This window comes from Callospermophilus lateralis, chromosome 4 (assembly GCF_048772815.1).
Source record: "Callospermophilus lateralis isolate mCalLat2 chromosome 4, mCalLat2.hap1, whole genome shotgun sequence".
Classification (NCBI taxonomy): Eukaryota; Metazoa; Chordata; class Mammalia; order Rodentia; family Sciuridae; genus Callospermophilus; species Callospermophilus lateralis.
Genome location: NC_135308.1, coordinates 66,647,000 through 66,660,695, shown reverse-complemented (window position 1 = coordinate 66,660,695; position 13,696 = coordinate 66,647,000). Strand labels below are relative to the sequence as shown.

The 13,696-nt window shown below is 36.9% G+C and overlaps 2 protein-coding genes across 10 annotated transcripts in view; one reads left to right on the top strand and one right to left on the bottom strand.

Annotated features, from left to right (window-relative positions):
- Cacna1c (calcium voltage-gated channel subunit alpha1 C) overlaps positions 1 to 13,696 on the bottom strand; it is a 707,547-nt gene that overhangs the window by 679,925 nt on the left and 13,926 nt on the right. The gene's annotated exons all lie outside the window — the stretch shown is intronic.
- Dcp1b (decapping mRNA 1B) overlaps positions 173 to 13,696 on the top strand; it is a 51,018-nt gene continuing 37,494 nt past the window's right edge. For 2 of the 5 annotated variants that reach the window (XM_076854018.1, XM_076854017.1), the window contains exons 1-3: positions 173 to 322; positions 6,158 to 6,198; positions 10,627 to 10,754. In XM_076854018.1, the coding sequence (XP_076710133.1) occupies positions 173 to 322; positions 6,158 to 6,198; positions 10,627 to 10,754 (319 nt within the window). Of the gene's footprint in view, positions 323 to 5,443; positions 5,482 to 6,157; positions 6,199 to 10,626; positions 10,755 to 13,696 lie in introns of those variants that run through there. The other 3 variants (XM_076854021.1, XM_076854019.1, XM_076854020.1) reach the window with 3 other exon arrangements.

Sequence of the window (13,696 nt, the reverse complement as noted above, 5' to 3'; positions counted from 1 at the left end):
GCGCGGCCATCGATTAGTAATGCCTTGCGGCGGGCGGCGGGCGGCTAGGGCGGAAGGCCTCCCCGGGACTCGCGGTCCCCAGGGGTTTTTAGTTGCGAGGCCGCTCTCTCGTTCCGCGATCTATTGAGAGTGGCTTCACAGAGCCCTAGTAGCTGTCGGGGAGGGAGGGAAGATGGCGGCTGTGGCGGCGGGCGGCCTGGTGGGGAAGGGGCGCGACATCAGCCTAGCAGCCCTGCAGCGCCACGACCCCTATATCAACCGCATCGTGGACGTGGCTAGCCAGGTGGCCCTGTACACTTTCGGCCATCGGGCCAACGAGTGGGTGCGTGCGGACGCGATGGGGTGGTGCAGTCCAGGGCTGGGGCGGGACCGGGGCGCGGGGGCGGGAGGGGGGTCCGACTCCGGGCTCGTGGAGCCGGGTGAGGGGAGGAGACGCTGACGCACTGGAGGTGGCTGGTGGTAGAGTTGTGGAGATTGGACCCCTGGGTTTTGGGGGAAGGGAGGCCGACCCGCGGATCCCCCTGGAATTGGGGGAAAGACTTAAATATCGGAAGTACCCCACGTTGGGAGACCAGAGCGATCGGGGGACCCTGAGAGCTGATGGAGAGCACCTGATGCCTCGAGGCCGGAAGACTGATGTGCTCCGAGAAAATGCAACTGTTACTGTGAAACGGTGGCCGTAGAGGAGGCAGGATAGGAGACGAATGGGGAAAGAGTTCTGGAGCCTCAGTCCTAGAGGGGGCCCAGAGAAACCAACCCTGACGGAAGGGGAGAATCTGAAGTTACAAACTCAGGGGCAACACGAAGCAAAGAGGGGGGAATAAAATACAAAATGCTTTTGGGTCGGATACTTAGAAGGAGGCTGACGGTTCTCAGAAAGATTTAATGTTGCATAGCCTTTGATCCATTTGGGGGCCGAATTATTTTAGTGCTCTTCTCAAAGCTGAACCCCAGTAAATAGTAATGCAGTGCAATTTAATTTTCCTCACAACTAGAATGGCATAGGAATGCAAGACATTTTGAGGAGGGTCCCCCCCCTCCTTTGGAATCGCCTCGTGCAGTTTTACACCCCGTCCTTTGTAGTCAGTACTTTTCTGCTTCCTCACGGAGTTTTTCCTGCCAAATAATATTCATCTATCCATTATGTAAACATCCGTCATTTTTTAAGTTACAAAACGGTATAAAGAACTTATTTTGAAAGGATTTCTGATGAATTTTTTTGATGTGTTCTCAAAGTGAGAAACATCAAAATTGGAGCAAAGAAAACATCCATATTGAGCAAATATTATGTTGTTTTTTTTTTTAACATTCATTAGCCTACATTGTTTCCAGTGTGGATCTTCAGTGGCCTGTAATAAAAACACCTGGAAATGATTAACATAAAAAGACACTGAAAGGCTAGCAGGAAATTAGGCTTGCCCACCATGTGCATGGCCCTAGATTCAATCCCTAGCTCCACAAAATTAAATATGTAAATAAAAGATCAAAAATTGGAGAAGGAGGACAGTTTTGCCCCGAGTTTTTTTTTTTTTTTTTTTTGTGTGTGTGTGTGTGTGTGTGTGCTGTACTGAGCCTCCAACCTAGGGCCTCATCAATGTCAGGCCAGCACTTGACCACTGAACTACATCCTCAGCCCATTGCCCTAAGTTCATAACAAAATTCTTGAGAGTTTTGCACTAAGTTCTTAAATGAGGCAAAGAATTAAGATCTGCTGTACTAGTAGCCAAATCCAAAACTAAAATATGGAGACCACTATAATTATTATTCTGTAATAGGAAGTGTTCCACTTGCTCAGGAGAGGGACCATTTCCCCCCCTAATTCCCAGGAGAATTTGTCACTTGGGTCTTTATATAAAAAGGATTGAGCAATATAGCAAATAATTTTCTCCATGGTAATTATTAAAAATGTATAGTTACATGTGGCTATTTTACTGCTCTATAAAAAAAATGCTGAAGGTATAATATGGTAATTTGGTAACAGTTACTCTGTAGTTGATAAGGACAGTTAGCTGATTTGACATTAGGCTTTGAGTTGAGAATCCCTAGAAATTGTTAACATATAGTAGAGCATTTCTTTTGAATAACAGTTGTTGCCTAAAGGCCCTTGACAGTTATCTGTGTGATAGAGATCTTTTAAAATCCTTGCAGAGATTTACTAGATATCCACTGAAGCCCATCAACAAAAGCCTCATCAAAAGGCAGAAGTGTCACAATGCATTATTTACAGGAGTTATGTTTTCCTGCTTCCTGGACTTGTTGCCTTCAGACAGGGCATAATTCATTCAGTAAAAGGTCATTCTTTCAAAGTACTGATCTTCAAGGCTGTGGTAGCCAGGCAAAAGAGAGAGACCTAGGTTCAGCTGCAAAACAGTGACTGGGGGCAAGTAAATTGTCACTACTCTCTCCAGATGGCATCACTCAAATATCTGGGTGGGAGCCTTCTGAATGCAAACCTAATAAAAGTATAAAGAACATTCTTGAGAATGGAAGAGAAAGTGTGTGGAAGAAGACTGGTGAGATATAAAGGAGGGGTATTCTTATTACACTGGAAATAGATGAGGAATGACAGCAGGCATTCAGAGGAGGAGAAATTGAAAATGAAGGGTGGAGAAAGAATGAACTGCCTTTAAAAAAGACCAAGAGGCTGGGGGATGGAACTCAGTGGTAGATTATGTGCTTAGCATGCCCAAGGCCCAGGGTTTGATCCCCAGCACCAAATAAATAAATTAATTAATTAAATTAAATTAAAAAAATAGAGGTTTAAGAAAGATGTCATGACTAGGAATTTTTGAGATAGACTTCCCCATTGCCAAGAAGGACTGCTCTCCCAAAATACATTTGTGAAACTTTTAAGGCTATAACCCTGGTATTGTTTTTTTTATAATCTCAGTCTTTGGAGCAGTGGTTCTTAGCTGGAGTTGATTTTGCCCCCAAGTGACATCTGGCAATGTGAAGAGAATTTGTTGTCACACTGAGGGGCAAGAAGGCTGCTAAACATTCTGCAATGTACAGGCATTATTGTGCACCCCACAACAACAACAACAGAATGGTCCAAAACTTCAAAAGTGCTAAGCCTGAGAAACTATTTTAGAGTGACTAGTGTCTTATGTTTCTGGCTAATGGTTTTCTAAGTTTATATGTATCAGAATAACATGGAGTTTTTAGAAGTGCAACCCTAGTCATTTGATACTGTTGAAAGCTTCAAAGGAGACTCAGGTGCTACATGCATGATGGAGAGAGACAGATTTGGAAAGATAAATGGAGGCCTGCATTTTCAATATTTTAACTTAGAATAATGAGTAAAATAGAGATTGCTTTGAGTTATTTGAAAAGTGTCATGCATGTGCTGAGTCCCAATAGTTTATAACAGCATTACTATATATTCCACTGTTATTTTTTGTTTTGAAATTCCAACTGCTTATTTCTTTAGCACTTAGATTTCATAATATAGTATTACATCATTAAATTGTACCCTTCAAATTTACATTAAAATATCCCAGGACTATGAGCTAATACTTTAACATGAAAGTCCTCCTTACTTGGAGGATCTAAGGAAGATCTAATAAAATTCTGTTTTAACTCCCAGTGTTAGACTTTGCTCAGAAAGAAAGAAAAAAAAAAAAAAAAAACAACCTGGTTGTCCTTGGATAATGGTGGAGGGATCAGGAAAATGCATGAATTTGAGTTGGCTCAGCCATAATAGAACAGAAATTTACATTTCCAGAACCTCTTTTATCCAGGTATCATAGAGTATTTAAAACGTCTCTCTCTCTCTCTCTTTTTTTTTTTTTCTTCAGAAAAAGCTCTGAGAGGTGTAGGCTGGTTATTTCTTTTCCAATGGAAAAACTGAAACTAGAACAATGAACTAATTAGCCTAGTCTGATCTGGCAAGAACAACGCTCCATATTGTAATTGTTGAAACAATTCATTTCCATGAACAAACTTGTAGAACAACTCTAGGTTTTAGAATTGCTTGTAACTGGGCACAGGTGGCCCATGCGTGTAATCCCAGTTGCTCAGGAGGCTGAAGTAGGAGGATCTCCAGTTCAAAGCCAGCCTCAGGAAAAGTCAGGTGTCTTCTAAATAAAATACAAAATGGGGCTGGGGATGTGGCTTAGTGGTCGAGAGCCCCTGAGTTCAATCTCTGGTACCAATAAAAAAGCTTGTTATGAGTTAGAGAGTAATTCCAGAAGAAATATGCCTTTTCTGATTTTAGATTTTTCAAAGCCCAAGTGGCATAAAAGAAGTTGGTAGCTGTTAGCTTATGTGTGCTGAAACATATGAAACTCCAGTTTGCATCTCTAAGGTTAAAACAGTCCCAGGCCCCCAAGACAGTGAAGTGTTTTGGCCTGTGGCAAGGGTTCCTGGCATTGCACATAGGTTCCTCACGTTCCTGGCTCTATCACTCTTTTTTTTACACAGTCTTTCACTCTTAGCTTCAGTTTCCTCTCAATGTAATGAATAATAACAGATCCTCAGGTTTTGGAAATTTATTTTTAAAGGTATGTGAACTAGTAAATACCAACTATTAAATTTTAAGGACACTCACAAATTCTTAGGAGAGATAACATTGTACTCTAGTGACCTTTTCTTAGTGATTTGCACTGTTGTGGTTTAAGTTTTAATTAATTCTTAGTGCTTAGAGTGCATTTAGAATGTAGATTTCTCAACAGAAATTAACCACATTTGTTTATAAAGAAAAATAATATTTCTGTATATTAATATTTTTCATTTCAACTAAAGGTATTTTTCTTTCTTTTTTATTTTTCTAAAGGTATTTTTCAAAGCACAGTGTTCTATGGGCAGAGAATATGTTATTGAACTTAGGCAGTTATTTGCAAACTACCGTGCCTTAGAATCACCTGGACAGCTTAATAAAAAGCAGATTGCTGGGTGCTACCCTGAGATTTTGATTCAGTGGGTTTGGGCAGGAGCCCATGAATGTGCATTTCTAACAAGTTTCCAGGTGGTGCTGTTGCTGCTGCTGAGCTGTGAATCATACTTAGAGACTCACTGAACTAAAGGGACTATGAAAATTGCTACAATTACCTTAGCACGTGAAAGGATCAAGTTTTCAGTTTTTGTATGACTTAAAAATTTGTTAACAACCTTTTTTCTTTAATGAGTGCATGTTAAACCAAAATTAAACAGTACTTAATTTTTAGTGATTATGGAAATGGATATTAAAAATAAAATATTGGGGGTCTGGGGATATAGATCAGTTGGTAGAGTGCTTACCTACCATGTACAAGGCCCTGGGTTCAATCCCCAGCACCACCAAAAACAAAACAAAACACAAACAATATTGGGGGTTTAAATAGAATTCTGAAATTAAGCCACATAAGTAACAAAAGTACATTTTTAAGTTCAGAATTAAAATAGTCTGATTACTATTTAAACAAAAGAAACTTATGTGCATTTTATTCATAACCATTATTCTCAGGGGCCTGGTTCTTGCATTTGGAGAAATGGAAAAGAAATGTAAGTGAACTGACTAAACTATCATTTTAACTTTACCACCTTCCCCAGAGTTTCTCAGGCAGTTGTTGAGTCCTAACTTGGTAATACTTCTAACTCTATTTTAAAGGTCTTGGATCCGAACTTGCCTTTAAATATTGCACACCAAGTAGGTGATTTATTCATCTGAAAACTACAGCATCCTTGCCCTCTTCTTCTAGCAGTCAAAGCTCTTATCAGCAGATCATCTGCTCTCCTACATGACAGATAAGGCAAAGGAAGATGAACCCAAAAAATGAAGTGAAGGATAATGAAATGCAGACACAGTGATTTGTGCAGCTTGCTATATACCCATTTTTGTGGGTGGAAGAAAAGGCAGCACACTTGTTATCATCTCTTTTTTTTTTAATGAAGTCCATGGAGCACACTTAACTTTTTTATTGTTTTGGATAGTGATGTGTTGTTAACCTGTGGTTGGGAAAGACAGATAATGTTAAAAGATTGAGCACTTCTTGCTGCTTAACAGTGTCACAGTTAGGGTAGAGGATTTGTTCTCTCCTTTTCCTAAGAATAACTCCAGGGATTACATCCACCAATTTGAAATGAAATGTCATTCCTATAGTATTCTATAAGAATTTAATGTTTTTTCTGCCTCTGTGAAAGAAGAGAACATGCACACATTGTGGTTTTTATCTTTTAGGAGAAGACTGATGTGGAAGGAACCTTATTTGTGTATACAAGGTAAGAGTATTTTACTTTTAAAAAGAAACTGCCAATCTTCAAAATAATATTTTTGTTCAATTATGTCACTCTTCTTCAAGTGCAGTTTTATTTCAAAAAGAAGTGAAACAACAGAATCTTAGTTTGAAATTATAAGTTGACAGGAGAAAGGGAATACTGCATAATGTTAGCTGGTATATTCTAGGGAATACTAATTTTAGGATATAATTAAAACTTCAGTATAGCTGAACTTAAATCTTTTTCTGTTTAGAATAGTATTAAATAATTATCCTTTGACTCAAATGAATAGTACAGAGTTTTTTAGTATAATGCATTGGCAAAGAACTAGAAGTGCACTTTTAGGAATGCTAAGATTATTTAATCAATATTTGGAAAAGGACTTATTGATCACCTTTCCCAACCCTTGATTGTTTAGAAAATTATGGTCAAAAATTGAAGATGTCTTTCATCCTCCATTGTGTAGTTAGTGATATGCATCAGGATAGATTTAATAAACTCATGCTTTTAGTCATTCTTTTTTCTTAGATATTGCTGACCATCACTCACATACACAGGGACTTATAGTATGTATATTGTCTTAATAGCTAAAAGTTTTATTTACATAAACATTCATATAAAATGTCTTTGCTAAATTCCATCCACCTTCAGTGAGGGAATGCAAAGATAAAATATGAAATGCAAACCCTTCTTGGGGTAGCAATTTCACTGGGGAAAAAGGAAATACAAATATATTTTCTTTATACATATATTCACATTTAAGATGATCCAAGAATCTGAGGGTGTAGCTCAGGTAGAGTGCTTGCCTAGCATGTGTGAGGCCCTGAGTTCCATCTTCAGCATCACATACACACACAAAATATAAAAACAGAATAGACTATCGTGAGTTCCATTTAATAGGTTATAAGCAATGAGTGGGATGCTTTGATGATAAGTTTTATAGAATTGGTAGGAAATGAGGTAGAACTAAACTTGTGTAGGGGAAAGGGACAGGCAGTCTCAATAGGAAGAATGGCCAAAGCCAGGCATAGAACCTAATGTATGAAAGGGACAGTAAGGAAAATTATTCTTATTTCATTATTTGAGGTGGGGTACTGGAGATTGAAGCTAGGGGCACTTAACCATTGAGCCACATCCCCAGCCCTTTTAAAATTTTTTTTAGTTTGAGACAGAGTCTCGCTGAGTTGCTTAGGGCCTTACTAAGTTGCTGATGCTGGCTTTGAATTCATGATTCTCCTGCCTCAACCTCCTGAGCTTCCCAGATTACAGGCATGTGCCACCATGCCTGGCAGGAAGATGAATCTATTGCAACCGGTTTTTATTAGGACAAGTAAAGAGATTTTCTGGCATGGAATGGCACTGAGGATTTTGCAGTTTGTTTTCCTAGCAGTAGGGAATCACTGAAGGTTTATAAATAAGAGTATCAGAGGAAATAAGGGGAATGCAAATGTATTAACATTGTTATGAGGCATTGGAATTAGGGAGGACTAGGATTAGGATTAGGTTAGGATTATTGCCATGAGTAGATATGATGATGAGAGTTGAGACTAGAAAGGCCAAAATTGAAATGGAAAGGACATTGAAGGATTGTATGAATAGAGGGAATGGTAAAATTAATATTAACATAAAATTTTTTAATATGGAATACAAAGACAAAGGCATTGTCAGAATAGAAAAACCAGAGGTCAAGAATCTGGTTTGAAGGTAAGTTTTTCATTTGTTTATGGTGCTGGAGCCTAGAGCCTTATGCATTCCAAGCACATGCTCTACAGCTGAGCTACCACTCAGTCCTTAGTCTTCAGTTTTTTGAGGTAATGCTTTTGGAATGGTAGCAGGACATTCAAATGGAGGTATTCAGCCCCTTCTGATAGGATGATGGCTAGAGGTGGAGTGTTTAGAGTTGTGTGAAATAATTTGGTAGTTGAAATTATGAGAGAAGGAGTGAGTGTAAAGAGGAAATTGATAAGGACTAATGGTTGGGTTTTAGGGCCAGGAAGGACACAGAAGAATCAGGCATAACAAGCAGAACAAGAACAGAATGGAGAGGCCAGTTATGGGCACAGAGCTAGAACAGTGGTGGTCTCTGGGGGTGGAGACAAGTAAGCAGTGGGTAAGCAGCAAGAAAGCAGTTTGAGTGGTGAGAGCAGGGACAGTTGGAAGGAAGGAATGGATGGCCAGGACAATATGGAGGTCAGATTGTCTCAGAAAAGTGGCAGAAGGGTGTAAGAATCATTGGCATATTAGGCTACATTATGTTCCAAAACATCCCAGAAGCACCAGAGCATATCACCAAGTGACTTTATTCAGTACGTGTGACTTCTCCTGAGAAATTTTGAAATGTAAAGAGAAAACCAAATGATTGAACTCTAATGTGTGCCAACACACAGTATGTGCTCTCTTTCATTTTTCACAAGTGTTATTAAGAAAGTAAGATTTGTTAATGATTGATTTTAGGGATTATTAGTGGGCTTTTTTTTAAGCATGGAAGAGTAACAAATTATTCAGATATTTTCTCCTGAAGCTAGACCAAATGTAGCTTTGTATTTTCAAGTACCTCTTAATATACTCCAAGTCTTTAATGGAGCTGTAATTAAACACACTATTAAATTGAGGGGGAACAAATCTGTTACTTAATCTTTTCCCCAAATCAAACTCCTCAAGAATAGGTCCCTGCAATCTCCACACACCCAACATGGCCCCCTCCTATAATCTCTCTGCTCCTCGATTCTGGTATGTTGAGGACTTTCCTTTGCAGAAAATGACAGAAAAATTCAAAGGGAGTTTAGGTTGCAAGTAGTAGAGCTTCTAAGTAATATACTTTCACTTCTTTTCCAAGTTTTCTTTAGAGCACCTGGCTTCTCTATCCCTGAGCTTATTTTATAAACTGTGAGATGGTATAGTACCCATACTGCTAAAGATATGAGATCCTTTCTGTAATAATGAAATACATGAAGAATCAAATTCTAATTCTTCTATAGAAACTCCTAATCTCCGTTGAAGAATGATTTCTTCATGTCCTCTCATGTCTTCCTACCTGTAATAACAGTTCATGGAGACCCACTGGTGATTTCTGGAGTTAACTTTCTAGATGATCCTCAGTCATAGTTCTTAAGGAGTACATTTTCATCCTTCTTTTGAATCTAAGTCTAAATGATTATCATGATTATTTCTGGTATTGAGTATATACTTACCACCACTTTACCTCTTTTTAAAATAAGCTGGGAAAAGATTGCCTTCCATCAATTTTTAAATTGGAGGTTTTAAAGAAAATCCTGAAAGTGGTAACATAGCTGTTTTATTTCTTTATCAGCATCAAATGGTTGGAAGTGAAATGAAGCTAAGATATAAACATTTTTTTCTTCCTGTTGCTCATAACGTTTCTGTGGGTTTGTTAATAACAACCCTAGAATTGTAGTTTAAAGTAAATAAATGAATTCTGCTTGCTTCAGTTTCATTGTGTAAGTATGTGGCATTTCATTTGTCACCAGAAGTTGCACAGTTGAATTACTATATGGCTGTCACCCAAGGGTAAACAATTGCACATGTAGTTGTTAGTGTTTATACTCTGTATAATTTGAGTTCTGCCCGATAGAGTAGGCATTCAAGATTTATTGAATGAAATGAAAAATAACAAGTCACTAAATGCCACATTTTTATTGAGAAAAACTTGAAGTTTATCCATGAAACTGTTTGCTTTAGGTGGAAGAAAACAAAATATCTACCCTTTAGAACAGTACATAAATTTTTAGTTGGTACTACATCTGCTCACAAGTTCATTGACCAGAGTTGCTTCATTTCTCTAACAGATTTTGCAGCTCTCAATTTCAGACCAACACTAATATTTTCTATGAAAAATTTCTTTAAGTACTTGTGAGGTATACTCTATATGAACTACTAAGATCCTTTCAAAGCATCTGTCTATAAGGTTTTAAAAGTTACCATCTGTGTCTTTAAGGAATTACAACATAGGTCAGGGACAAGATATATATATCGACAGGCAAGATACACACACACACACACACACACACACAGTACAATTATTTTACCAAGAACTGATTGTGACAGTTGTGATGTCTTACATATGAATTAATACATAATGATGCCAATTATAAAGAAGTGTTACTTTGTATGGATGCAGTCTGCTTGTGTATATATATTCAGCCAGAGGTACTTTATCTCCTGTGTATTACCTCTGAGCACCCTGATAAAGTGTTTAAGGGAGGAGGGCCTATATTCTAGAAGGGCTGTCTTTTGAATACATAGTAAGTGAAAAATTAAAGTCCAAAGAGTTTCAGTTCTTAAGAATTTCATAATCTTTTGTTTATGTGTATATACAAAGAGACATCAGAATGTAGTTACACCACAAGTGTAATATACTAAGAAACTTGTGTTTTGGCTCCCCTCTACACACACACTCTTTGTGATTTTCAGGTCTGCTTCTCCAAAGCATGGATTCACCATTATGAATAGGCTGAGCATGGAAAATAGAACAGAACCCATTACTAAAGACCTGGATTTCCAACTCCAGGACCCTTTCCTCCTCTACAGAAATGCCAGATGTGAGTTTCTTAATACATTGGGTAGTTTTACTTCTGAAGTTTGGCCAAGTGTTTAAAATTGTACAAAGTATGCCTTTGTGTTTTTGTTTAGTATCAGTGACCCTAGGGGTTAGAAGGGAACGGGTGCCTCATTTTTACTGGGAGAAGTTTAAATAATGTGTCTGTCAACCCTGTCTTGTTTGTAATGTGAACTTATTACTGATCTTAAGGCTAAGCCGGGCTGGGGAGATGAATGCTTAGTCAGAAGACTGCAGAGCGGCACATAGTAGGAGCCACCAAACATAGAATTAACAGTTCAGCCAGTGATACTTTATCTCCTCATGTATTACCTCTGACTGAGCACACTGATAAAATGTTTAAGGGAGAGGGCCTGTATTCTAGAAGGGCTGCCTTTGAATATATAGTAAGTGAAAAATTGAAGTCCAAAGAGTTTCAGTTCTTAAGAATTTCATAATCCTGTTATGTTGAAATTATACTAGGTAATCAAAACGTCCTTGTCAGATTTGAAATGAGGTAGCGATCATCTGTCTAATATTGTATCCTCATTTTACTTTTACGTCTTATCTGACCACTTGTGTTGGGCCAGAGAAAGATTGATGGAACTATATCAATTTCAGGGGCATCTCCTTACTTAGAAAACAAGAACATACTACTCAATATATAAATATATATGGGTGTGTGTGTGTATACACACATGCACTTGGGCTTTGTAGATAGCTTTCAAAAAGGTCTTGAAGTTAAGAAATGTCTTCTATATGTTTCCATCCTGCTTTAAGTTTATTATATAAAAATCTGCCTACTGTGTACTATTCAATGTAATTTATGATTGAAAAAATACTGTTGATATGACCTACCAATGAAAGGTCTCTATAGAGTGAAAAGTTTTGCACTATAGAGAAACATTCTGAAATATTATATTTTCTGTTGCTGTTTCTTTGTCAGCTGGTATACTTTATTAATCATAGCATATAGTTTGAATTGTTTATGTGCTTATGGTTATGTCAGGTTTTCTTTTTTGACATTATTAGATTTTGTGTCAAATTAATGTATGATTCAAATCCTTAAAAAAAAACACAAAATTATAGAATTATAAATACTAGTGACCTATCAAAATCATTTTGTTCTTTTATTTTGTATAAATACTTGGTCTAGTCATTATAGATCATATTTTAAATTCTTATTTTATAGCATATCACATACTATACCAAAAATATAAAAATACAAAATCTCTTTAATATATCAATTTTTAAAATAATTTTCGTTAGTCCCACAGGGATTATCTGATAGGAAATACTATTTGAATCTAATAAACATATATTAAGCCTCACCTTGGTTCTAAATACTTGCTATCTGCTATAGTAGTCTGTAGCTGTTGAGCTCTTGATATGTGCCTAATATTATTGAGCTGTGCTGTGCATGTAAAATATATATCATTTTTCAGAGATTTGGCACAAAAAAAAGGAATGTAACAAAATCTCATTAATTTTATATTGATCAACATGTTGAAATGATAATATTTTGGATATATTGGGTTAAATAAAATATATTGTTAAACTTACTTTCACCTGCTTCTTTGTATTTTTTAATTTAAGATTACATATGTGGCTCACATTTGTGGTTCACCTTACATTTCTATCAAATAGTACTGTTTTATTTCCATTTATTCATTTTTCCATATTTTCATTTATTTTTTCAAATTAATAATCACAACTTTATAGGGTAGACATTTTCACTGCCATTTTATAGTTGGGAAAACTGAGACTTAATGAAGTGACAGACCCATATACAAACGTACAAATTCTGATTTCCTTTTCTTTGCTTTTTCTATACCCCCTGGACTGCTTCATCTACTATTAAACATGAATGCAAATTGAAGGCAGCTTTGGGGATTTAATTGTTTCTAATAATTTTTATATAAAAGAATTGAAATCAGTTGAACACAGAATAGAAGGGAGTGGATCTACTTAATCTTCTGTGTTCATTCCCCCCCACCCCTCGACACTTAATAGCCAATAGTGATTGCCTTTGTATCTATAGTCATTTGGTTTTAGTTTTTATTTATTTGTAAAAGTCTTTTCAGTCTCTGGCATCACAGGTACACAGAAAGGTATCCACAGGTGCTGTCAAGGTCTCAGATGCCTCTTAGATGTTTTTATAATTCAAATATTTTATATTATAATTGCATAAATTGCATATAGTTTTCATATTCTCTGATGACATATTCTTTTCTTTTTTTAAAGACAGGGTCTTGCTAAGTTACCCAGGCTGGGCTTGGATTTGTGATCCTCCTACCTCAGCCTCCTTAGTAGGTGGGATTATAGGAAAGCTTCATGGTACCTGGCTCTCTTGGTCTTTCAAGAAGACTCTATCCCCTCAAGCTCTGTGTAGTCAAGAATCTCACATTGGTGTCCTGGCATTTCACTTTGTTCTGTGTATATCATAGACCATATTTAGGCATTTCAGGTAAACAGTAGTGAAGTTGATAACAGGTTCATAGTGAGTTTTCTCAGTTTTTTAGATGGGGAAAATAAATCAGTGTCTAAAGCTATAGCTATCCTTCTCTTGAATAGGATAAATTTAGAAAAGCAAAATAAAGAAGGTTTCAAAAATCCCAAATTCTCCTCATTTAGCCAAAACAATAAATATTTGATGAATAAAGAAATATTGAATTTTGATCAAACACAAAGTAGATTATTTTATTTTAGGAAAAAGTCTTTAAACTTTACTGTAATGAGATTTGAACTAAACAGAGAAAGAGTAAAAGAAATAGGGTGAAAATTCATTAAAGTTAGGATGAAATTTCATTCATTCATTCAACAAACATTTACTGAACCTTTTACTGTCTGCCAGGTATTATATTACATTATATGGTTTTAACTCATTTAATTCTCATAACTTTTTCTTGGAAATAGTGTTATTCCTGTTTTATAACTAAGGATAAT